The 24,052-nt window shown below is 39.2% G+C and overlaps 1 protein-coding gene across 2 annotated transcripts; it reads left to right on the top strand.

Moving 5' to 3' along the window:
* The first annotated feature begins 146 nt into the window (after positions 1–146).
* On the top strand, positions 147–22,206 carry lrrcc1 (leucine rich repeat and coiled-coil centrosomal protein 1). 2 transcript variants are annotated; one of them, XM_086084612.1, is made up of 19 exons: positions 147–458; positions 4,644–4,849; positions 6,195–6,260; positions 6,338–6,505; positions 8,668–8,834; positions 9,742–9,924; positions 10,084–10,265; positions 11,742–11,898; positions 11,970–12,118; positions 13,640–13,844; positions 14,998–15,116; positions 15,182–15,383; positions 15,521–15,706; positions 15,779–15,953; positions 19,439–19,602; positions 19,675–19,883; positions 20,809–20,946; positions 21,018–21,153; positions 21,885–22,206. In XM_086084612.1, exons 1-19 carry the CDS (start codon positions 406–408, stop codon positions 21,999–22,001), a joined length of 2,982 nt encoding a protein of 993 aa, XP_085940738.1. In that variant the 5' UTR covers positions 147–405; the 3' UTR covers positions 22,002–22,206. The 2 variants fall into 2 exon arrangements, with proteins under 2 accessions (XP_085940738.1, XP_085940729.1); XM_086084603.1 differs by having other exon boundaries at positions 9,742–9,945.
* Positions 22,207–24,052: the final 1,846 nt, after the last annotated feature.

Raw genomic sequence — 24,052 nt, 5'->3', positions numbered from 1 at the left:
GATGTTTCAGCTGTATGTGTAATAAATGTTGAATTAAATCCACAAAACGGTTACTAGTTGAAAACTCCGCATGCGTTGTCCACCTGGGGGCGGAGTAATGGACTCGTCCCGGATGTTGCTCTCTGTGACGTCACGTAAACAGGGAAGAAGCGGCCAGTTCAACGATGAGGAAGCTCAACCAAGCAAGCTTTAAATGCTGTGTTGGTCAGGTTAAAATGAAAAACAACAACTTGTTTTTTATTATTATTTAATATTTCACTACATATCGTGATTTTTTGACTATTCGTCAAAACTTTTTGTTACCATGAGTCCATGACCATCTACTCGCTATAAAAGTGAACTTTCTAGTATTGGTACGTGACGTACGTTAACGTTTGTGGCTGTAAACTTTTGGGTTTGTAGTCGATGCATGTTATGGAAGAAAAGGAAATAAGCCTCATCGACAAGAATATTTCAAGGTAAGCGCCGTTGTCGTGTCTTTTACCCAAAGCCGTATATAGAGATCTGCTTTTACCGAGTCGAGCTCGCCTCTCGCGGTGTCGATGATACATGACAGTGGCACAGTCTAATCCAGCCACAATAAAATACTGTAGTTCGGTGTTCTTTTAACGCTGTTGTAACAAAAATGCAGGTAGGTTGATGTTGTCATTTTATTACATTCTTTTCGTTGTCGAAGCAAGTAAATAGAAGATGACTACAACACAAGATATCGTATTTGTCAATTTTGTTGTATTACATTCAAATGTTGTTTTTAATTTTGTTTTATTAGCTTTTTATTTATTTTTTGTCCAGTATATTTTGCTTGTAATGTTTGAAATATTTTCTATTTTTTTCTTGTGTAATTTTTTACTTGAGCTCTTACCCCATTTATGTTTATATAAATATTCAATTTAAAAAAAAAACATTCTTTAAAAGAAAAATAAATGAAAGAGGACAGGAAGAAGAAAAACTTTTATCTATCCTTAATCAACACACAAAAAAGTCAACACGAAATAAATGACAGCAAAGAGTCAAGACGCTTTCTGAGTAACAATTAAACAAAATAATTAAATAGAATGACCTTGTACTTATTAGTGTTGTTCCGATACCGATTCCGATACCCAGCTTTGCCGATACCTACGCTTTTATTTCTCAACATGAAAAAGCTGTCCTGCCATTGGTTCAGAGCATTCAAGGGCCAAAAGGATATCTTAGCTCGGCATGCAGCAAACATGTCACATATCAGTGAATGGCCGTGCATGAGCAAGACACAAAATGCTGCATTCAAAGTCCTATATTAGCATGTTACTTGTTATACTCACCGATACCACTGTTTTAATGCAGTATCGGGGTCTCTGTCGATACCAGTATCGGTATTGAAACAACACTAATATTTATCCAGAAATTGTGCTTTTATACATTTTTAAAAAAATGCAAATGGCCTGGGATGATTTTTTTTTATAATCCAGATTGTTCCACAAACTGATACCTTGAGTTGAAATACATCCTTCTTTTTGTTTTGTTCTGTGTTTAGGTTTGGAAAAAATATCTGTTCCGCGTAATTTGTACTCACTTTCCCCTTAAAAATTTTTTGGGGATTTGCATGTTAATTGGTAAGATTTCATGATGGACTTCATACATTATTTTAAGGCGGTTAAACTTGATCAATTCATTACATTTCAAAGTTTTAAGTTGTATAAATATTGGATTACCGTGGTCTCTGAATCCATATCCGAAAACGACACGAATAGCACGTTTCTGGAAAAGAAAAGTGGGTTCATTGTAGGTTTTGGCTGTGCACTCCCACACATAGTTCAGGTATGGAACAATCAATGAATTATACAACAATAACTACGACCCGACCGATTGTCATTTTTTTTGGCCAATGCTGATTTTTGCCAGAAAAAATGCCGATTACCAATTAATCGGACGATTATTTTAAAATATATATAATGCATAAAACTATCCCCCCCTTTCCTAACTTTCACTATTAAGATTTACTCTGCTTTGAAAGACAAGTTTATATAGTATGACCTTATCAACAAATTTCATGTGGAAATGTGTGTTAAGACACCAAAAAAATCCTTGGATGTTTGCATCCTTGAATTTTGAGAAAAGAAATGCTTTGCATCCTTGAAATATCACCTTTAAATATAACTTGAAAGGACAATGACGAAATAAAAATAAGAATAGAATATACTCAAATAATAGCAACTGAAAAAACTGTAAGAACAAATACTGACTGTTCCTGTGCGTTTTGGCCTCTTGGGGGCAGTATGGTGCCGTGCATCCATGGTGTACACACTTAAAATGAGTACAGAAGAAAAATACGATTGAATTCTATTAAAATAACTCATTTTTCACGCATTGGGAAGAATGTGTGCCTTTGTGTCATGTTATCTTACGTGTGGGTATGTGTTCCCACACCATTTGTGTGTGAAGATTTGTTATTTGAAGGAAAAAGACTCCCGAAGTTGATGCTAACTTCCGGTTAGCATTTGAATGGGATCCTCCCTCCGCTTTTAGCGATGTTTTAAAAACGAAACATGTTTTGTATTTAAATATATGGTGGGTGTTACTCTTTTTGTCTTGTGTTTAGTTTTACAGTTAACTCCAACTGGGATGTCATTAAACAGCTTAGAGGACGCTCGGGGGACAACAGAATAACCAGAATAACATATGCTACACACTTGCTTGTTGCTAATCATGATATGCAAGCAAAAATGCTGCATTTAGGGTACTTTCACAGCGTCGGAAACTTTGGGTTTCTTCGATGACGTTTATAATGCTTTAAGGGGAAAATAATCGGCCAATTATAATCGGTCGGGCCCTAACAATAACAAAGCATTCTTGTTCAATGATTCTTTAACCTTGTGCAAAACGGCTGCGGTCTGCAATACCTTAGATTTGACATGTTCTATATGTGCTTTCCATGTTAAATGTTCATCAATAATAATACCTACAAACTTAATTTCATTAGTCCTTTCTATTTCTATACCCTGCACACAAGTGCACAGTCAGTGTTACTTCAGCGTCTATAGTTCTACAACTGAAAATCATGAACCTGGTTCATTTCATACTATTTAAAAAATATTTTTGCATGAATATTTCTGCCTTTTACTAACATTTTGTATTACTTTAATTCTAATTAGGGGTGTGAATTGCCTAGTACGTGGCGATTCGATCCGTATCACGATTCATAGGTCACAATTCGATTTGATATCGATTAATCCCGATCCGAATCTATAAGTTGATTATTGTGATTTTTTTTAAACTCAAATTTAGACAATACTAATCAGTAAACTTGTACATGTACACAGTAAGATTTGTATGAAAATGTATTTATTTATCTGAAAATTCAGGCCTATAACTGAGCCACTGTATTTAACAAACAATCTGTTGCAATCAGTTTCATGTTTGAACAGCATTGAGATAAAATATTAAGGCTCAATGTTCCATTTAAATAACATTCTTCCATGCTTAACGTGTGAATTAGGGATGCACGATAATGCTATTTTCAACCGATACCGATAAACCAATCATTCAGAAAGTGCCGATGTCGATAACCGATAAGTAAGCTGATAATTGTTTGCAAAATTAACTTGAATACAAATTTACTTTCTCGTCTAACATGTACAAATACATTGAAACATTGTGTAAAGCACCATGAAGCTGAATTTTATTAAAACTCTGCTTCAAAGACAACCAGTAACTCATTTTGAGTTTGCCAAAACATGTTTTAAAAATGCAACAAAAAACTGAGGATAACATTTTGGGGAGACACAGTAAAGAAGGCCCCCACTGGTGACTGCCATGCCGCCATGATGCATCTTCTGTGAACACGAGGTTGCGTGTATTATGACATCACAAATATGCAACACTTGAGCCACAAACACAACAGATGGACCAATGTGGCATGTCTATTATTATCATCGGCGGATTTCTTTATTATCTGGTTTATCTGTTTGACGTCACCGATATTATCGTGCATCCCTAGTGTGAACCCTAATAGGGTTGAGTATGACGTTTTGTTGAATATTTCCATAAAAAAATGTATGTTTAAACATCGATTCGGCCGCATATTAAATCGATTCGAGAAATGCGCGCTGTAAGATCGCGATATATTGCCGAATCGACTTTTGTACCTAATTCTAATAATGTTTGAGTATTTTGTCATCTTTGCAAATATGTAGCATATTTTACATGTAATATTTGTACTTTTTAAAAATATTTGCAATTTTTTTTGTCATTTAATATTTCGTAGGTTTTATCTAATATTTTATTTTATTTGTGTTTTTCAGCTGGTATTGTCCTGTTTTTGTCATGACACTTCTTGGAATTTTACTATTTTCTAATTCTTGTATATTCAGATTTGTGTATTTTTCAACTCATGTTGTTTTATTTTTATATTTTTGTTATATTTCAAATTTCCCCCCTGCTGTTTTTTAATTGCTTGTCTCCTATTTGTGTATTTTGTAGCTATTGCGGTTTTTATTTTTGTATTTTTGTGGTAATATATTTGTTTTTGGCAAAAAAAAATTCTTTAGTGCTCTTTTACCATGCATTTTGTTCCATGTTGTTCATCTTTAGATTGCAAACTACCCTCCTTAGACAGTTTCATTGTTGATAAAGGAATAAGGAGTGCAGTGTCTCTTCTCGCCTAGCTTGCTGGAGGTTCCCCTGCGTCCCACTATCACGTCGCTCAACCTGCACTGCAACCGCATCTCGAGGATCGAGGGCCTGACATCGGCGTGGCTCCTGAGACACTTGGACCTCTCCTCCAACTGCATCGCTAAAATTGAGGGTCTCGCTACTCTCACGGCCCTGAGAACTTTAAATTTATCCTGCAATGCCATCAAAAAGGTTGAGGGTGAGAACACGCCATTATGCACTAGAACAGCTCTCAATTTATTGATTTTTTAAAAACCTTTTAAACCAAGTATCACCTCAAAAATACTTAGCTCTCAAAGTAGACACATAATAACCAGTATCAATGCTGTACTTCTGTACAGTACTCATACATAATGTACCGATACTCCCTCATAAGCTCAGTTTGACATACCTTCCAGTTGTGTGTAGATACTTCAAAAATATCATGGGCAACAAGACTTTTATTACCCTGAGTGTTCCAACCGAGACGGCACATAGCTAAAATAGTTACATTTATGAAAAATGTATGGCAATACCTTGTGTTATAAACATATGCTATGTTCAAGAAAGGTTTGTGTTTTTGAACAATATTTGATTTAAATGAAACACATAAGCATCACAATTGTAGGTCCAAATGGCAATATCAAGTATTGGTACTCGGTATCAGCAAGTATTCAAATGTTGTACTTGTACTGGGTCTCAAAAAAGTAGTTTGTGTATCCCTAATGACCAACATTAAAATACAGTAACTAGGGGTGTGCCAAAAAATTGATTCTTATAAGAATCACGATTTTCATTTAGTACGATTCAGAATCGATTTTAAATGTCCCAAAGTCGATTTTATTTAAATTATTTTATAGTGTCTTGTCTTTGTCTGTGTGTGCCTTTATTTGGAACGCTGTTCATGTTGTACCCGGTTTGGCCACTGAGGGTCAGTGTGGTTCCACGCGGTCTAATACACTGTTAAGTTGTAGTCACGTTAAAGAGTAGAAGGAAAAAGTCACAATCAAGTTATTCCAATAAACGTTTGTTTTTTTTCAGCGTGGAGCCGTTTTTTTGAGTGGTAAAAGTGCCGCGAGTAGCGCGCTAATTAGCATTAGCGAGTCAGACTCGAGTAGATCATTACAATTCCTTGCACATCATATAGATTGAAGCAAAAATCATTGTCCATCAAATCATTTTGAATCAAAAATCGTTCTTAATCGGAAATCAATTCTGAATCAAATCGCAGGCCCAAAAATCGGAATTGAATCGAATCGTGAGACATTCAAAGATTCCCACCCCTAACAGTAACGGCGCAGGCCCTCGTGTTCATCATTAAGCAATAACAAAGCCGCACCACCCTTCACTATTGGCATTTCCATTTATTTCAACGAGGAGAGATGTGAGTTTTCTCAGCATGGCCTTGAACTAATTAAACTCGTACCTCAAGGTGCCACTGTCTTAATTTCAATGATTATTTCATACCGCTAATGGTACTCGTACCACTTTTGGAGCCACTGCGCTAAGAGACACGTCTGCTGGAATGACTGTTGTGTTTTTCATAACTCTTTTGTGACCCACAGGACTGAACGGCTTGGTGAATTTAACAAGGTTAGACTTGTCCTTCAATCAGATAAACGACCTCAGCGGTGAGTTCAGTCGGGAATTTTGCAGGACCCCAATTGTCTTTTATTGGCAGCCGTGGTGATTGTGATGTGACCGCCAGGCCTATTGCATCTTCGCGGCCCCGGACGCAAGCTCAAGCACCTCAGTCTCCATAGCAACCGCCTTGGCAGCGTCGAGCACCTCCTGCAGTGTCTGCTGGGATTGCAGGAGTTGAGAGAGGTGCTTTTGAGCCACGGCGGCAAGCACAACCCGCTGTGCTTGACGCCAGGTGAGATTGTGACTGTCATAATGATACTTGGAAGCTGCTTCACCCTGAATTTCTACACAGTGTTTCCTAACTGTTATATGACCAAGATGATGATCTAATTTATTCTCTTACTTCTATGGCAAATCTGAGTCGGTTTAATTGAACATCAAGATGATATACTCACAGGAAGCCATATTGTATAATATATAATTTTTTTATTTTTTTGCCGTAATTCTTCTGCCTGTCACTATAAAACATTGGCATAAATAAATGTTCAAGGATTGTATTTGTAATAATTTTTAGACAAACCAAGTCAAAATAATCCACCCAAATCACTTCCATACAAAATGCATCTTTCCATAGAAAATAGTGGGAAAATAGATGATAATACTCAAAGAAAAATCTATCACACGTGCGAATGGGTATAAGTCAAAACAAAACACCAAATATTAGACAATAAAAGAAAACTGTCCCGATTCTCGTCCGTCCGCTCAGTTTCTTCACATGTTTTCTGCCATTTATCCATCGTGTTGGTCTCCACTGACAAACTGAGTGATGCTTTAACTTCAGCCTCATGACGTTGCTGCAAAATGCCAGGTTCTTCAGTAAAATATTTTTTCCATTGTACCTGAGCAGTTTTGGCGTGCAGTGATATGCCAGGTTCAATCGTTGTATTTTTCTATAATATTGATGTTGAAAATTTTTATTTTTAGAATTAATTGGCTTAAAGCAGGGGTGTCAAACACATATTAGTTCAGGGGCCACATGGAGGAAAATATTTTACCAAGTGGGCCAGACCGGTAAAATCATGGTATATAACTATATTATTTTATTTATAACAATTGGCACAGTTCTACACAGATTTGCATGTTTTTACATTTTGACGTTTATGGGATTAAACAGAATGCAGACGTCCCAAGAACATAAAAAAACAAAAGGACATATGTTTTTTTTTTTACAAGAAGTGTTTTTCACAGTGATGATATACAGTATATTGTTCTCGGAATGCCTTGTGTGGCGCAATTAATGAAGTTATAGGATGTTAATCCATGTCATATGTGTTTGTGTTACCAATAGTTGAATGTGTGTCGTATTCAGCACATTTATGTTTGATTTATGTTGGTCTATGTTTTTGTCAACAAACCGTAACTTTAGGTTGTGTGTAAAATAACGACATCCAGGTCAATTCCGTGTACAAGTTTCATTGCTTATCCGAGCATTGCTTGTGAAATTACAAATTTATATGTTTTGATTTTGCCCGTCTGATTAATAGGTGTCAAACTCCGGTCGTCGAGGTCCGGAGTCCTGCAGGTTTTGGATCTTTCCCTTCTCCAACACAGCTGATATATGATCAGCTCAGCAGCAAGCTCTGCATAAGCCTGATAACAATCCTGTTGATAGGAATCAGCTTGTGTTGGAAGAGCGAAACCTCCAAAACCTGCAGGACTGCGGCCCTCGAGGACCGGAGTTTGACACCTATGCTTTACAAGATCATCTCGCGGGCCGGATTGAACCCCTTTGCTGACCTGATCTGGCCCGCAGGCCGTAAGTTTGACACCCCCTGGTTTAGAAGAAGGGACTGGGTGTTTAAAAGGGGGCCGTCCTCTGTCTTTCAGTCAGTGTGAGCCACTAGAGAGAAGAGCACGTTTTCTGCCTGTAAGTTTGTGTTTGTGTAAATAAATTGAAAAACCCACATCCTTTGGCTTTGCCATAGTTTCTATTGAGCACCATCCAGAATCCCGTTACAGTGAAAAATGCACACATATTAGATAAAACATTACAACAACAAAAAACATTATGTTTTATCAGTGGTGCCGAGTGCTACCTGATACCACGGCAGCCGTGGCTCAAGGTGTAGGGACGGTCGTTCAGTAACCAGAAGGTCGGCTGTTCGATGTGTTGTTGTGTCCTTGGGCAAGGCACTTCACACAGATTGCCTTTAGTGCTACTCACACTGGTGTATGGAAGGTGCGAATGTTTGGTGGTGGTCGGAGGGGCACACTGGCTGCCACGCTTCCGTCAGTCTGCCCCAGGGCAGCTGTGGCTACTTAAGTAGTTTACCGCCACCAGTGTGTGAATGTGTGAGTGCATGAATAATGCACCGACCGTGAAGTGTCCAAAAAAAGCGCTATATAAATCGAATGCATTGTTATTATTATTATTACTTGTGTGATTTGCCGCAGGCTACCACGAGATGGTGATGCAGTCGCTGCCACAAGTGTCTTTTCTCGATGGCCTGGATCGTCTGGGACAGCTGTCGTATTCCCCAACTGACAGCCCGTGCGACATACCCGGGCTGGAGAACTACGTGGACCTGCTCCTGCTCTCCGATGCCAGCAACAATGAAGCGGTGAGTTTAAACACCTCTCCTGGTTTTATCGCGTTGTTTCATATGTCTAAATTTGTTTTGTTTTTTGTCTAAATATTTATTTTGGATGTTTTCTATCTTGTCTAATATTTTCACGTTTTTGTCTCATTTTTGCTATTGCGATAAAAAAAAAATAATTTCTGTATTTTTCATTTGCTGATTTTGTATTTGTATTACAAATTGTTTATGTAGACATATTTGCATCAAATAAATGCATACTGTTGTTAAATACACACTAACAATGAGTTCTACACATGAATATAACTCTTATTAAGATACAGTATATGCATGAGAAATGGCATCTTATTGGACAAATGAGAGGATGGCAAGTCATTGGTATTGACAGCCTTTGGTGTCAACAGCCATTGTGAATGTGATTCCTTAAAATAAGGCTAGTATGAGATATCAGTATTCATCTTTCTCTAATATTGTCATGTTTTTTTTCATTTGTCGTATTTTTTCATTTTACTTTTATTATGATTTTAATATTTGTGTATTTTTCATCTGCTAGCATTTTTGCTAATAGTTTTCATATTTTTTTCAGAATGTACATCTTATAATCTTCTTTTTTTTAAGCTTAATATTTTTAATACAGTATTATTATTTCCACGTCCAATATTTGTGTATTTGTTCCAAATATTTTTTTCTAAGGGCTTTGTCTAATATTTAATTGTATTTTCAGTTGTTGCATTATTTCTTTTGCCCTTGTCAGAAAGTGCAAGTGTACGTAATATTTTGACTTGAAATAGTCTCATTAGCAAATCTCTGATATATTTGTTTTAGCAATATGGTGATAATAATTTTAACATCATCTTTTTGGGTGAAATGACAACAATGTACCTACTGTTTCATCTGTAGTTAAATGGAAAACATGTCTTCCTTGTTATAGGATGTTCTTCTGACCACACCCAATATCAGAGAAGTTCTGACCCACTTTGGACAGAGTGAATCCTTCGCCGATACAGTGGCTGCACCCAACAGGCAGCGCATCAATCAGCAGCAGGTCCAACAGGTAGATGTGGACCGAACACTGGCCGTTAACGAAGAGCGTGTCAAGAAACTGGAGCAGCAGGTGTCCCACCTTATTCAGCAGGTGCTTTGTTTTTAACACTGCACACAATAATGTTATAGGAATATTTTATTAATTTGTAATGCTGTGTAAAGTTTCAGAAGTATTTAAATGAGGTCAACAAAAATTCATTGAATAATTCTTATTTATTGTTTTTCTCAGGCTTCTTCAAGGCACAAGTCCAGCCGGCCTAGCGACTCTGCGGTAAAAGCACGAAAGGCCTTAAATGACGCAGACCGCACGTCGGAAAGCGAGTGCGACAGCAGCAAGGAAAATGACGCTCGCTCAGTTAACCCGAAATATCGTAAGCCCACATTGACTAGGACGAGCAAGAGATCAGACAGGTGATTTGTTTGCTCCAATTAGTTAATAATGAATTTTGCTATTTTCTGAGCTTTTCTTGGCATCATACCACAGATATTTCAATTTCACTTAGCCTGATTCAGCCGATATCAGGTGGAGAGATTAGAAGGAAAGAAATTATCCTCCCTTTGATTAACAATCGTGTCTCTCTGCTCCACTCCCTCATCTTGCTTCATCAGAGATTCACACACGAGCTTCAGTAATCTTCAGTGAAAACTGTACTGTCAGTAATAAAATCCCATTGAAATGTCACCACCAAACTCCATACAACTTTACTGGACTGATGTCTGGTCCCAATACCAACAAGGGTCCTTAATGGATGAGGTTAAGGCAGAATAAATGAATGATGTTATTTATTTATATTTTTTTTGGGGTCTAATATTTTATATAATTCACATTTCACAATGCTTTTATATTTTTTCATTTCCATTAATATTTGGTCTCATATTGTTGTGTCCAAACATTTTTGTGTTTCCTCATAATTTGTTCATATTCATATATTTCATCTGATATGTTTTCTCCTATTGTCCAGTTGCTGTTTTTTTATATTATTGTATTTGTCACAATACTTTTGTGTATCTAATTTTTGTATTTTAATTCACGTTTCCATAATTTTTAGTGATATTTATATTTTTCATCTAATATTTTCTATTTACGTTTCAATATTCTGTAGGGATGCACGAAAATATCGGTGGCCGATAATTATTGACAATTATCGACCAATTTGACATCAAACAGATAAACCAGATGATAAAGAAATCCGCCGCTAATAATAGACTTACCCAAGTCCTTAACCCCTCCCCTCTCCTATGGTCATATTTGTGACGTCATAATGCGTGTGATCTCGTGTTCACAGAAGATGCATCATGGTGACATGCAGTCACCAGTGTGGGCTTTCTTTCCCCAAAATGTTATTTTCACAGTTTTTTGTTGCATTATTAAAACATGAATGTTTTGTTTTGGCAAACTCAAAATGAATTAATTACTGGTTGTCTTTAAAGCAGAGATATCAATAAAATTCAGCTTCATGGTGCTTTACACGATGTTTCAATGTATTTGTACATGTTAGACTTATAGTAGGACTCAAAAGTAAATTTGTATTCAAGTTAATTTTGTAAAGAATTATCGGCTTACTTATCGGCATTGCCACTTTCTAAATGATTGGTTTATCGGTATTGGTTGAAAATAGCATTATTGTGCATCCCTAATATTCTGTTTTTAAATCTTATTTTCTCAGATAGTTTTATAATTTTTTTGTTTTACTAATTGTGTATTTTTTGTCCTTTAACCCAAAATGTCACTATTTAAATCACATTTTAAAATAATTTAATCTAGTATTTTTGTATTCATCTTGCATTAAAAAAATAATAATTCAGATGTTTTTTTTATTCTGCTTTTTTCCAATATGAGTTTATTTTTAATCCAGTCTCATACATTTCTATTTGTTTTGTCTGCAGCGATCAGGAAAATCCTAAACAGAGGGTTGCAAAGCCTGCCTTCAGGCGCATTTCTGCCACCGCCAAAGGGGGCGTTGATGTATCAGTTCTGACAAGGAAAACCGGCAAGGAGCCGATTCATGTGAAATGCAAGTCTAGTGAGGAGGAAACATATAAGGTGCGTCGTGGATGTTTATTTCCCTTTATCCGGTTTATGTCTTGACGCACTTGAATCTGCGTATGCACCAGGCTATTGTGGAGGAGCGGGACCAGGAGCGGGAGAGGCGCTGGAAGGCCGAACAGGCCGTCACCAAATTGACGGACGAACTCAAGTGCCTGAAGACCAAAGTCGGCGAGGAGAAAGACTTGCAGAGCATGGCCATGCACACCACCGACCGGTACGAGATGTCACATTAATTACACCTGCACAGTTCAACAGCTGAATCGTTTCGATTGATATTGTCAGAGAGAGAGCATTTAACAGTTTGTCACAGAATCATGCTGATATCTGTTCCCAATATTTTACGGTCTTAAGTTGGTTTGTCTTAACTGCTCTGTGTGAAGTGAATTAATCTGTTGCAGGCCGCAGCTGTGTCTAACTTGTACTTGTACTAACTATTCTGGCATTGTTTTAAATAACATTTTCAATAACTGCCATACACAGGTGGCGAGAAGTTGTGACTGCTGGTGTTTTTAAATAATAAGATACAATAATAGCCACATTTCTATAACGCCTATCAATGGACCTATGGATGCGTAATAATAAGGGTACGTAATTTATTTGTTGAGTTTATTCAGAGCGCCATGTTAGCGGAGTAGCAGCTAGTGTTGGCCACCAGCTGATAGCACACTGCTGTTTGTTGGAAGATTCCAGTAGAGGCCAGACAGGCAGACGAGGCTCCCTTGTGAGGTTGCTCCCTGAGAAAACGGGTGGGAAATTTCTCAAGATAATGCAGCAAAAAGTTGGGATCACCATTAGCAGCGGTAAATGTCCACAATTTAAGGCACAGTATATGCCCAACCAAAGACAAAGAGAGAAATGAGAGTATGTGGGGCCTTAGATACTACGGTAGTTTAATTTGTTCCGTGACCACGCTTGCAAATTAGAACACTATATCAAGTCATGTTTTCCAATAGAAATGATTAAAAATACATTTATTCTGTCATGTTGTTGTTGTTGTTGTTTTCCTAACAGTACAAAACAAAATGTAATATGTGTATTTTCAGGAAAGAGGGGAAAGGAAAGACAGGGCTCCATAATATTGTAATTAATTACATAATTAAATAGTATTAAAATGCCGTTATCTGTGACTGTGACTGAATGTGTGTTACTTGAAAAGGCGAGACCTGGCCTGGTGAGTGAAGAAAGAGTCAGTGAATCAGAGTGTAGAGTTGGCTGCTTGTTAAGTAGCTAAACTGTTAGTCACTCTGCAAGTTAGGTGAATCAGTGTCAATCATAACAAACAGCGGGTCGTATATGGATATGTGCTTGTTTATTTTGTCATCTTTGTTCAACAAAACTATTACACACTGCGGACGGCGGCTGTGTCTAAACGTCTATGGGTGGATTTGCTCAAATTTGGCCTGATAAGCGGTATGTGCGCAGCTCGCTTCATCTCGTCTCATGACACAATGGTTTGACCTTCCAAGTTTAGTTTGACTTTTTAAGTCTTCTAAAGGAATTGCTCTCACTCCATACTGTGATGCTATTTGGCTGAGACGCTTGCAGCTGTAAGAGAAGCCAGGCAGTCAGTGTGTATGGGTGGCACGGATAAATCTCCAGTATGATCTCAATTAGACGCAAGGTGGCAAGCATATGCCGGCGCTATTGCTTGCATCTGTCTTTGCCCTTGCTGTCTTAATGACGCCACTCGTTAATCACGTCCACATATGTGAGGTGACTCCACGTCTCCCTGCAGGCTTAAAAACTTGCTGCTGAAGGAGCGATCGGGACGCTGCGAGCTGGAGACGCGTGTGGAGCAGCTTGACGGGCGGTGCCGCTCGCTGAGCCAACAGCTGGAGCAAGCGCGCGGCAGCGAGGAGCGTCACAAGCATGCGCTCCGGCGACTAGAGGAAGATGTCTCCCACGGGGAGGCACTGCGGGCTCGCCAGCAGGCCCAAGAGGTACACAAGAACACACTGAACAATTAGCTCCATCACAATGGAATACTTAATTATACTTTTGGGATTTTTTTCTCTTGTCAAAATATATTTTTTTTATATTTAAATATTTTTGTATTTGAAATATTTTGTTTGTCCTATTGTGTTTATGTATTTGTTTGATATTTTGTTAGTCTACTATTTTCTTTTTTTTTATGATTTTTTATTAGAAGAAATCTATTTAATAGTTGTGTATTTCTTTTGTTTGTATTCTTCAATCATTTTCAATATAAAATATACAATTGAAAGGTAATAAAATTTGCTTTTGAATTGGTTTGTGCACAGCTATCCATTACATTACATACATTATTTAAAAAAACAGATACAAAGTTTGCCACCACATGGTAAAAATAACACCTATTCTTTATATTTTGTGGATTTCAACTCTTTGTTATTGAACTAGTTTAGAACATGGTGTGGATTTTTACACATCAGATGCTTCATAAAGTGAAACACTTATCAGTTCAGTTGCAAGGCACCTTGGCAGAAAACAGTAAAAGGTGTGCAATGTTGCATGCTTTGAATTGGAGGAACTAGCTCCATCTGGTGAACAAATGCAGTCTAATAGTCCAAAATGAAACGGTAAAAGTTTAGTTTGTTTTTGTATGCAGTATTTCTTTTAAATTATACATATGTAGAATAAATATTGCGTTTTCAATGGCTTTTAATGAGACATATTTATGTTGTGGTTATGGCCTCAAGTATGATTAAAGAAACTAAATGTAATGTAACTTTATAATACAATATATAATAAATCAGTTAACAAAACATATCCATCAATCCATTTTCACTACCACTTATCCTGTTCATGGTTGCGTGCGTGCTGGGGTCTATCTTAGCCATGGTTAGTATGTAATAATATAAAAATTTAATAATTTACACAATCCATTGAGCCATTCTCTGTAACGACTCACAAGAGTCGCGGTCATGATGAAGCCTTTATTTATCCAACTGTCTTTGGCTGAGAAGCAGGGCACACCCTAAACTGGTCGCCAGCCAATTGCAGCTAAGTACAGTATTTTATACTGTAAATAATGGTGCATAAAATGAATTCCAATCATTGACTCGTTTGAAATTCATTTCTAATATCCTTATATGATTTGTTGTCTACATTCAGATGAAACGGCAGCAGGAGCTGGAAAACAAGGTGGCGGCTCTGAAGCGCGAGTTGGACGCCCATCGAGCCAAAGTGCAGCAGTTGCACGAATTGCTGGCGTGCCGAGAACAAGAGCACAGGTGCGGCCCCCTCTCCTTCAGCATATCCATTTATTCATTTTTCAGTCTCCTTGTTGTGTCCCTAGAAAGCAACTGGAGATGCGGCTGCAGCCGGGCGGGACAGACTTCCTGGCAGCAGTGGCAAGAGAAGTGGCGTCTGAAAGGCAAGCCCACGCTCAGAGGGAGTCTGAATTGAAGGACAAAGTGGAGGAGGGCAAGAAAGCATACGCAGCCCTGGAGGATGAATTTCGAATGGCACTCACGATTGAGGCTGCGCGCTTCTCTGAGGTCTGCCAATAAATGTTGACGTGTTATGCAATTACTGTCATGCCATCATGTGTTGACGGTTATTCATTGTAGCTGCCTGTCACCTTGCACAACAGAAATGGATGAGTCATGCCAGCATTTCTCTCCTCCTCTTGCAGGTAAAGAAGGCGTGCGATCAAATGACAGCAGAGCTGCCGGAGCTGCGAGCGGCGCTGGCTCAGACGCAGCAGGCGGAGAAGAAATCCGCCTCCCTGGTGCAGGAGCTCACAGCGCTGGTCAAGGAGCAGAAGAGCCGCATCTCAGACCTCATCAATGCCAAGAGAGACGCTATAACTGAGTTCAAGGTAACCGAGTGCATGAATCAAAAGATCATAATCAATAAATATAATTGGTAAAATCACTCTGTCTCCTCGCAGAGGCGCGCACAGGCTCTGGAGGCCGACCTGGATCAGGACCGCCGTATGCGCCTTCAGGTGGAAGCGCTCAGAAAGGAAAAAGCACGACTGTCGTCCCAGCTCGGCGCGCAGGAGTCTGTCATCGATGGACTCAGGGCAGAGAGGAGGCTCTGGGGGCAGGAACTCGCTCAGCAAGGTTGGTGAAGAACTATCAAGTGTCTGAAGAAATGCATGGAGATGTACTGTACATTTGAATGGGTTCCAATAGGAACTAAGAAAGAGAAAGAAAGTTAGGGAAAATTATCACTAACACCAGTTGTACCTACCGGCATAAAATTGGGTGGACAAGTTTTATTGTGACATTAGCCCATGAAAAAGTCTCAAGCCCCTCTGCCCGAAATTGAACAGGAAGTCAGATTATTTGGTTTGAAGCAGCGATTTTCAATCAAACTCCAGGGCTAATATTTTGACAAACTTCACATCTCAATCAGGTGTCCCAGACCATGCTGTGAGAAATCAGGAGTTGTGGGAAATCGTCTAATGGGGTACCGCACAAATGTTATTTTTAGACCGCAAGGTCACGTGACTTCAGCAGCTTGAACCGGAAGGTCAAAAATGAAGCCGGCTCGTTGACGACCTATGCTAGTAGTGCTTGTTTTGTTCTCGTTTATCTCCGGGGAAAAACATAAACGTAAACACAGCTGTTATGGAACTTGCAAAAACGACTCCAGACACTACGACCGTCCACATATATAGGATGTATTCTTTATTCGTTTCCCGAAGCCAAAAATTCAGAGGGATAAATGTGAACGTTGATCAATTTGTGCGGACGTCTAAAAGAGTTGTTTAACGCCAGCAAAGTGAGCCTTTCACCTTCATGTGTCGTAAACATTTTGTTGGGGGCCATGCATGCATGCTCCTACGATGACAATCCTGCTCTTGCCGACCACCGCTGTCCCGAAGAGGTAAGCGATTGTCTTTATTTTATTTTTATTTTTTGCCGTTTGGCACTACCCCGGCTGCCTGACGACAATAATGAATAACGAGGAAAAATGCTAAAATGGCGTTGCCACTGTTGTTCGGACCCGTCTTGCTTACCGCCTGATTTTTTTATTTGATTGCCTTTCGTGCAGCTGTGACATGTATGAACATTTATCTGTAGGGCCTTTTCTGAATGAAAGGAAACAGGTTTATAAGTGGGAAGGATATAATTGAAAGAATTGAGGTATAGCGAGTTTTGTTGGTTGTGCCCAAGAATTTCTGAGTAGAATTGCGATCGCTACACACACAAAAAAGCAATACAAATTTACCCCCAACAACTGTCAAAGACATAAGACAACCAGATATGACAGACTGGGCATATGGTGGTAAAGGAAGGATAGATTGTTGAAACTGGAGAATGTCAGTGTCAGTTGCGTAGGACGACGTTTTGAGGGGGAGAAAAAAAACTTTACCTCTGGATCAGGTTGGCTCTTTTTCAGCTCTCTACACTCAAGCCATCTCATCAACTGAACAGTAGTATGTTCTTCGATGTGGCACCAGGGATATCGTTCTCGGACAGAATTAGTAGATTTAGCGCAGTAGACATCTCGCTAGTATACTGTTTACATGCGTCCAGCATGACTGGCTGAAGTTTGACCCCCTCACTCGACTCATGAATATTAATTAAGTGTGGTGACGTATATCTTGCGGTACACCATTACACTTTATTTGCCTGAAAGTTATTTATTAATTACAAATATTTGTTTGCTCATCTCTCTATACCAGTGATGTAGAGTGACAGGCTGAACAATTACTCTTTCATTAGATTGCATAAGGCACAATAAACCTGTGTATCCCCATGTTGCCATTTCATACAACAGAGTAAGTCGTGGCTTCCTACGATTATATCAGCTTTGTGTTCGATTAAACAAATAGCCCAGAGTTCTGACACCAGTTTTACAGATCGACATTAAATTCAGTGGGCATGTCTATCAACAGAGGACGGCAGGACGCATGAAAAAGTTTCAAGGACACTTGCCTGAAATCGAACAGGAAGGCAGCCAATTTGCTTTGAACTTGAAGAATACATTTTGAGTAAATTCTGTGACTTCTACAAATGCCTCCTTAAGAATTTGCCCAAAGGAGTGCCAATCCGGAGAAAATATCCTAGACAGATGGGCAATGTACATTTTTTAATGTGCTATCTAATGTGGGTGGAGCGTGGCATCAAAATTTGATGAGCATTTTGAGGATTTGTAATTTAAAAGGAGGTGCCAGGAAATGTTCATTACTTTGATTATATGTGTACACGATAACCATTACACATTTTGTAAAAATGTGACTAAAATTATGAAAACTGAGAAATCACAGATATTTTTCAATATTGGAGGGGAAGTCTGCCCCAAAATTTTCTTCACAACAATTATGTTCTATAGAGCCGCACTAGTCCAAACTTGGTATTCTGATTAATACTGTGTTTGTGGAATATGAATTAAGCAACAAAATCCACCCATTTTTATCCATCACAGAGGGTGGCCATTTTTTCACTTATTGTCGACTGAACATGACATTGCAATTGCTCAGGGCTCCGGTAACAACCAATCACGGCTCGCCTATTTCCTGAATTTGGTTATGTGACATTTGCAAGCTGAGCAGTGTTTGGTCGTTACCTATGCCCTGAGCAGCTCTTATGTCGTTTTCAGTCAACAGCAAGTGGGAAAATGGCCGCCCCCTGAGATGCATGAACTATAACAAAATATATTTTGCTGCTGATTCCACAAACACAATATTAACATTGTTTAGACTAGTGGGGGCGCATACAACATAAAGAAGTGTAAAATAAAATTTTGGGTTGCCTTCCCCTTTCATTTCAATATTTTAGAGATAGTTTTGACATATTTCAATTTGTGGATTAAAAAAAAAATGTTTTACCAAAAATTAACATGCTTATCTAGAGTGCTTTCTGCATTTGAGAGAAGACAACAAAATATCTTCCATAACGCTTCAAATTAATTTAAAACATGTATTATTAAGTAATAACCTAGTAAAGAGGATAACACATTTTAAATATCTTGGTTTGATGGTAGGGATATGGATTAGCTGATATGTGACAGAAGAGTCCCCATGAAATTAAAAGGTAAATTCTGTAAAGCCGTGGTTAGACCAGCCATCATGTATTGATTGGAAGCAACAGCAGCACAAAAAAAGTAGAAGAAATGAACATTGCTGTAACGGAAAGAAAAGCATAAGAGATGCATATCTGGAGTGACTTGCAAAGACAGAATAAAAAATGTATACATCACAGGAGGTTAGTGAAGGTAACCAACATTTCAGGCAAGGCACATGAATCAAGACTGAGGAAACATGACAAGGACAGCATGAAGGAAGAGAAGTGATTGAGATGAAAGTACAGGGAAAATGAGGCAGACCAAGAAACGGATCGAAGGAATAAGAGTATTTAATCCGATCTCAAAGAGACAGAATTGGGTAAAGGCACACCCGCAACAGGAACATTTGAGGAAGGCTTATATAAAACGGTCATCCCCGTTCAGTGTCTGAACATAATACATCAATGTTCATGTTAAATTAATACAGACAAGATATGAAATGAACACCCAAACTAATCCAAAATGATAACATATCCTCCTCGGTGGAGCTCATAAATGGCGATGCACTTTCTTGTGTATGTCTTCACCACAGGAGCATCTCTGGCTCAGGACCGCGGACGTCTGGAGGCCCGTATCGAGGCGCTGGCCGCTGAGGCGGAGGCCCAGAAGAAGCAGATTGCGCGGGACAGCGACGCCCTCAAAATCAAAGGCAAAATTATAGAGGATCAAACGGAATCCATCCGCAAACTCAAAGACGTAGGGCAGATGAGTGCGTCCAAGTAAAGTGAACATGCAGCAGGTACGTTACTGTCTCTTCTTGTTCCGTAGACGTTGCTGGAGCGCGACGAGCAGGTCCGCAAGCTCCGCGATGACAAGGCCCAGGCTGAGAAGACGTTCCAGCGGCAACTCGAGGAGGAGACGTCTCGGCTGTCGGAGCTGGAGGGACGTGTTGAACACCTGAGCCTGCGCAAGGAGGAGCTGAAGCAGCAGTTGGAGGACAAGGAGGCTGAAGTTGAAGAGGTCAAACAAGTTCACAGGTAAATTCAGTCTTGAGTGACTTTTCGCAGTTCTGATTTTGACATAAGAAACTGTAAATACAGCCGTGCCTTGACTTCTTACTTCTTACATGTTAATTTGTTCTATGTTCATCACTCATATGATTGTATCCTAAATCAACTTTCCATATTGAAATGAATGGAAATGACTTTAATCCGTTCCAGGCTCTCACATTTTTTTGTAATATAGCGTTCTATAATATTTCACTTTATAAAAACATACTCGGGGTGTGAATTGCCTAGTACCTGGCGATTTGATTCGTATCACGATTCATAGGTCATGATTCGATACCGATTAATTCCGATACGAATCTATAAATTGATTATTGCGATTTTTTTTTTTACTCAAATTTAGAAAATACTAATCAGTAAACTTGTACACGTACACTGTAAGATTTGTATGAAAATGTATATATTTATAACTGAGCCACTGCATTTAACAAACAGGTTGCAGTCTGTTTCATGTTTGAATAGCACTGAAACTAAATATTAAAGCTTAATGTTCTATTAATATAACATTCTTCCATGCTTAATGTGGGAATCCTAACCCTAAGTAAGACATTTTGTTGAATATTTCCATTAAAAATTGATGTTTAAAAATCAATTCAACCGCATATTGAATCGATTCGAGAATTGCGCGCTGTAATATCGCCGAATCGATTTTTTTCTAACACCCCTAAAACATACCATAACACACTTCACCAATTGAATGGCTATTTTGCTGCTGCCTGCCTGGCTACCTGGAGGCAATATAAGACAGACGTCAGACATAAATGATTCATGGATCATGATTTAGCTGTAGTTTGTAAATATAGACACTCGTGCAGCACATTCAGAACTCTCAACTTCCTGTCCTCTTCATGTTTCATTCAGCAGGATGTTGTACAATTCCTCTCTTAAATTTCAGCGAGTCCACTCAAAAGTGGCAGGAGAAGACTCAGCTGCTCACTCAACTGGAGAGCCAAGTCAAGCGCATGAAGGACACCTTTGACAGCAAGGAACGCTCATTCTTAGAAGAGAAAGAGCGATTAACCGAAGCACACAGGTGTGTTTGTGGCGAGGTGTTAGAAAAGACGAACTCGCCTTATTAAACTTCCATCTTGTTGCGTCTTTCAGAGCGGCAGTGGAGAAGCTGCGTTGCATGGACGACGCCTTTTGCGCGCAGATGGAGTCCCTCCAGGCCGCCCATCAGGCTGAGCTACTTCAACTGGCGACTGACAAGCACAATCAGATTGAAGAAGCCAATCTGAAGGTAAAAAACACAGATTAGGGGTCTCTTTTCATCTGGATCAGGTCAGAATTTGATGGTTTTGAATACTTTGCAGCCGTATTATGGTACACCCAAAAATAATGGCTCAGTATGTGTTTTGGATTTAAGCTAAGGTGTACAGTAAGTTAACAAACAGGAACATAGGAACCCATTTAATGCGATATTTGCATGTTTAGCACTAGGATGCCACAAGATGGCACCAATCCCTGAAAGTAGTAATCGGGATCAAGGACGTACAGTATGTTGGAGTGATACTTACCATAATACCTCTGTATGGCGAGGTGGAACTTTTAGTTTAGCCTGTAATGTTGTAAACATATTAAAGTGTTTTGGGATCATAGTTTCTGGTATAGCTCCTAAGGAAACCAGAACATTCTCGGGACATTGTCTCTCTCTTTTCTTTTTTATTTATTCCATATTTTATTGTTTTCCTTTGTTTTCTTTGCATTTTAAAACTATTAACCTTATTGTTTATGTGCAATTACTGATCATATTTTTATACTGTTTTCTTTTTTATCTGCTGCTCTATGCCCCCCAGGACAAATATTGTTTGTGAATTTAATTTAATTGAATATTTACGGTTAATTAATATAGGCTAACGGTTGTATGGTGTGCTCAAGATTCACACTTCTTCACCATTTGTGACAGGACTTGGCCCCAATCGCTTAGAATGGGTGTACCTTTACGTTACACTCCTTTTTTGGTTATTTCAGGTATTCAATGTGGAGGAGGAGATGCGTCAGTTGCTGCTTGAGGTGGAAGCCAGCAAGAGGATCACAGAGGAGAAAATGAAACGTCTTAACAGTGTACTAAAAGATTTTAACTGGTAAAATATCATGGTAATGTGTGGATTAAAATTGCTGATGTGAAACTGTATTCTTTGTTTTTAACAAACAAGTTTTGATTAATTTAATTATTTAATTTCTATTTTACAAGAGTCATTTTCCACATCTGCACCAAATTACTGGATTTTAATTAGTTCCATATTTGACAAAATACTGGAATTATCACAAACTCAAAAAACAAATGACAACTAATTATCCATCAATTTTCCTACCTGCTCATTTTGATTGTAAAGGATTTCAATATTAAGAAAGGCTAGCTAGCCAAAAACATCCCTCCTTCCATTTCCTATATACTGTTTGTCCTCATTAGGGTCGCGGGTCGCGGATCGCCTGGCACCTAATACCAGTGTGTACACCCTAAACCAGTGATTGTCAACCCCGGTCCTCGGGGACCCCTGAACAGCCTATTTTCTATGTCTTCATCAGCCAACACAGGCAATTCAAACGATCAGCTAATCAGCAAGCTCTGCATGAAGCCTGATAATGATCCTGGACATCTCAAGTACACCAAACAATACAAGAACAATATCTCCCCCCCCCCCCTAATGTGACTGCATTGTTTAGAATTGCTGTGGTCTCTCACCCTCCTGGCACTTGGGGCAGCACTTGCCGGGCTGGTACACGGGGTTGACGCATGGTGGGGGCGCGCAGTCGGCCACCAAACAGCGGGCGTTGCCGTCGCTATCGCACGTGCACTGCTCACATTCGCTTGGCTAGGAAACACACAGGGCAACAGGAGTGACAATTTGACAAGTGACACGCTTGCACCTGATCCATTTTCAATGTGAATGAGTCATTATCAGGTGCTTTTAAAACTGTTGGAATTTTTCTCCCCCACAAAGTTCTTATTTTGTATTTAACTTCATTTAAGTAGATATTATGCTGTTGGAAATGCATAGTGGTCAAGCACTCACACTTTTCCAACACCGTTGGAATTCACTGGACACTGGAATTCAAATCGAGGCGTACACCTATTGAAGTGTCCAGTTACTTCCACTTTCAATAGGGGGCGCCATTTGCCCACCTGTGTTGGCTGAGGGAAACATGGAAAACAGGCTGGATAGGGGTCCGCGAGGACCAGGTTGAGAACCACCGCCCTAAACCATAGGAGTCAAAGTCCGGTCTTGCATGTTGCAGAGCATAGGTGTCAAACTCCGGTCCTGGAGGGCCCGCAGTCCTGCAGGTTTTGGATGTTTCCGTTCTCCAACACAGTTGATATATGATCAGCTCATCAGCAAGCTCTGCATAAGCTTGATAACGATCCTGCTGATTAGAATCAGCTTGTGTTGGAAGAGGAAAACCGGAGTTTGACACCTATGCTTTACAAGATCATCTCGCGGGCCGGATTGAACCCCTTTGCGAGCCTGATCTGGCCCGCAGGCCGTACGTTTGACACCCCCTGGTTTAGGGGAAGGGACTGAGTGTTTAAAAGAGGGCCGTCCTCTGTCTTTCAGTCAGTGTGAGCCACTACAGAGAAGAGCACATTTTCTGCATGTAAGTTTGACACCCCTGATGTTGGGAATGTTAAATCTGGAGTTTGACACCTATGCTGTAGAGGTTTCCTTTGTCCAACACAGCTGATTCAAATGATCAGCTCATCAGCAAGCTCTTGCAGGAGCTTGATAATGATCTTGATCATATAATCAGGTGTGTTGGGGTAGGGAAACCTCAAAATCAGGCAGGACTCCGGCCCTCGAGGACCGGATTTTGACACCTGTGCCAGTGGTTGCAAGCCAATCGCAGGCCAATCGCAGGTCACACACCCTCCTCTGTTTTTTATTTGCGCATCTACATTATTAATAGTCCAGTAATATTTATTGCATGTATCTGTTTTTTTCTGAATTGGATAATTCAAATGTATTTGTTTACTTTTATGTTAATATATCTTAGTTGAACTAGTTTACATACACTTTTTTTTAACCTCATATACAAATGCCCAAATTAAAAAAACTCAAAAGTTCATGCATGTTGGGATGGCGGAAGGGAACCAACAGAGGCGAGAATCTCAGAACTGTGACGCAGACGTGTTAAACACT

This window comes from Leptonotus elevatus, chromosome 1 (assembly GCF_054856555.1).
Source record: "Leptonotus elevatus isolate MCC_2025b chromosome 1, RoL_Lele_1.0, whole genome shotgun sequence".
NCBI classification, from domain to species: Eukaryota; Metazoa; Chordata; class Actinopteri; order Syngnathiformes; family Syngnathidae; genus Leptonotus; species Leptonotus elevatus.
Note: the sequence above shows the minus strand (reverse complement) of the source record. Positions and strands in the feature narration are given on the sequence as shown.

What these genes read in the sequence shown, in the direction of transcription:
- lrrcc1 (XM_086084603.1), top strand. Translation starts at nt 406, where the DNA reads ATGCATGTTATGGAAGAAAAGGAAATAAGCCTCATCGACAAGAATATT. An exon ending in AGGCTGCGCGCTTCTCTGAG is followed by an intron (nt 15,384 to 15,520) that starts GTCTGCCAATAA and finishes CTCCTCTTGCAG; the next exon opens with GTAAAGAAGGCGTGCGATCA. An exon ending in TTGAAGAAGCCAATCTGAAG is followed by an intron (nt 21,154 to 21,884) that starts GTAAAAAACACA and finishes TGGTTATTTCAG; the next exon opens with GTATTCAATGTGGAGGAGGA.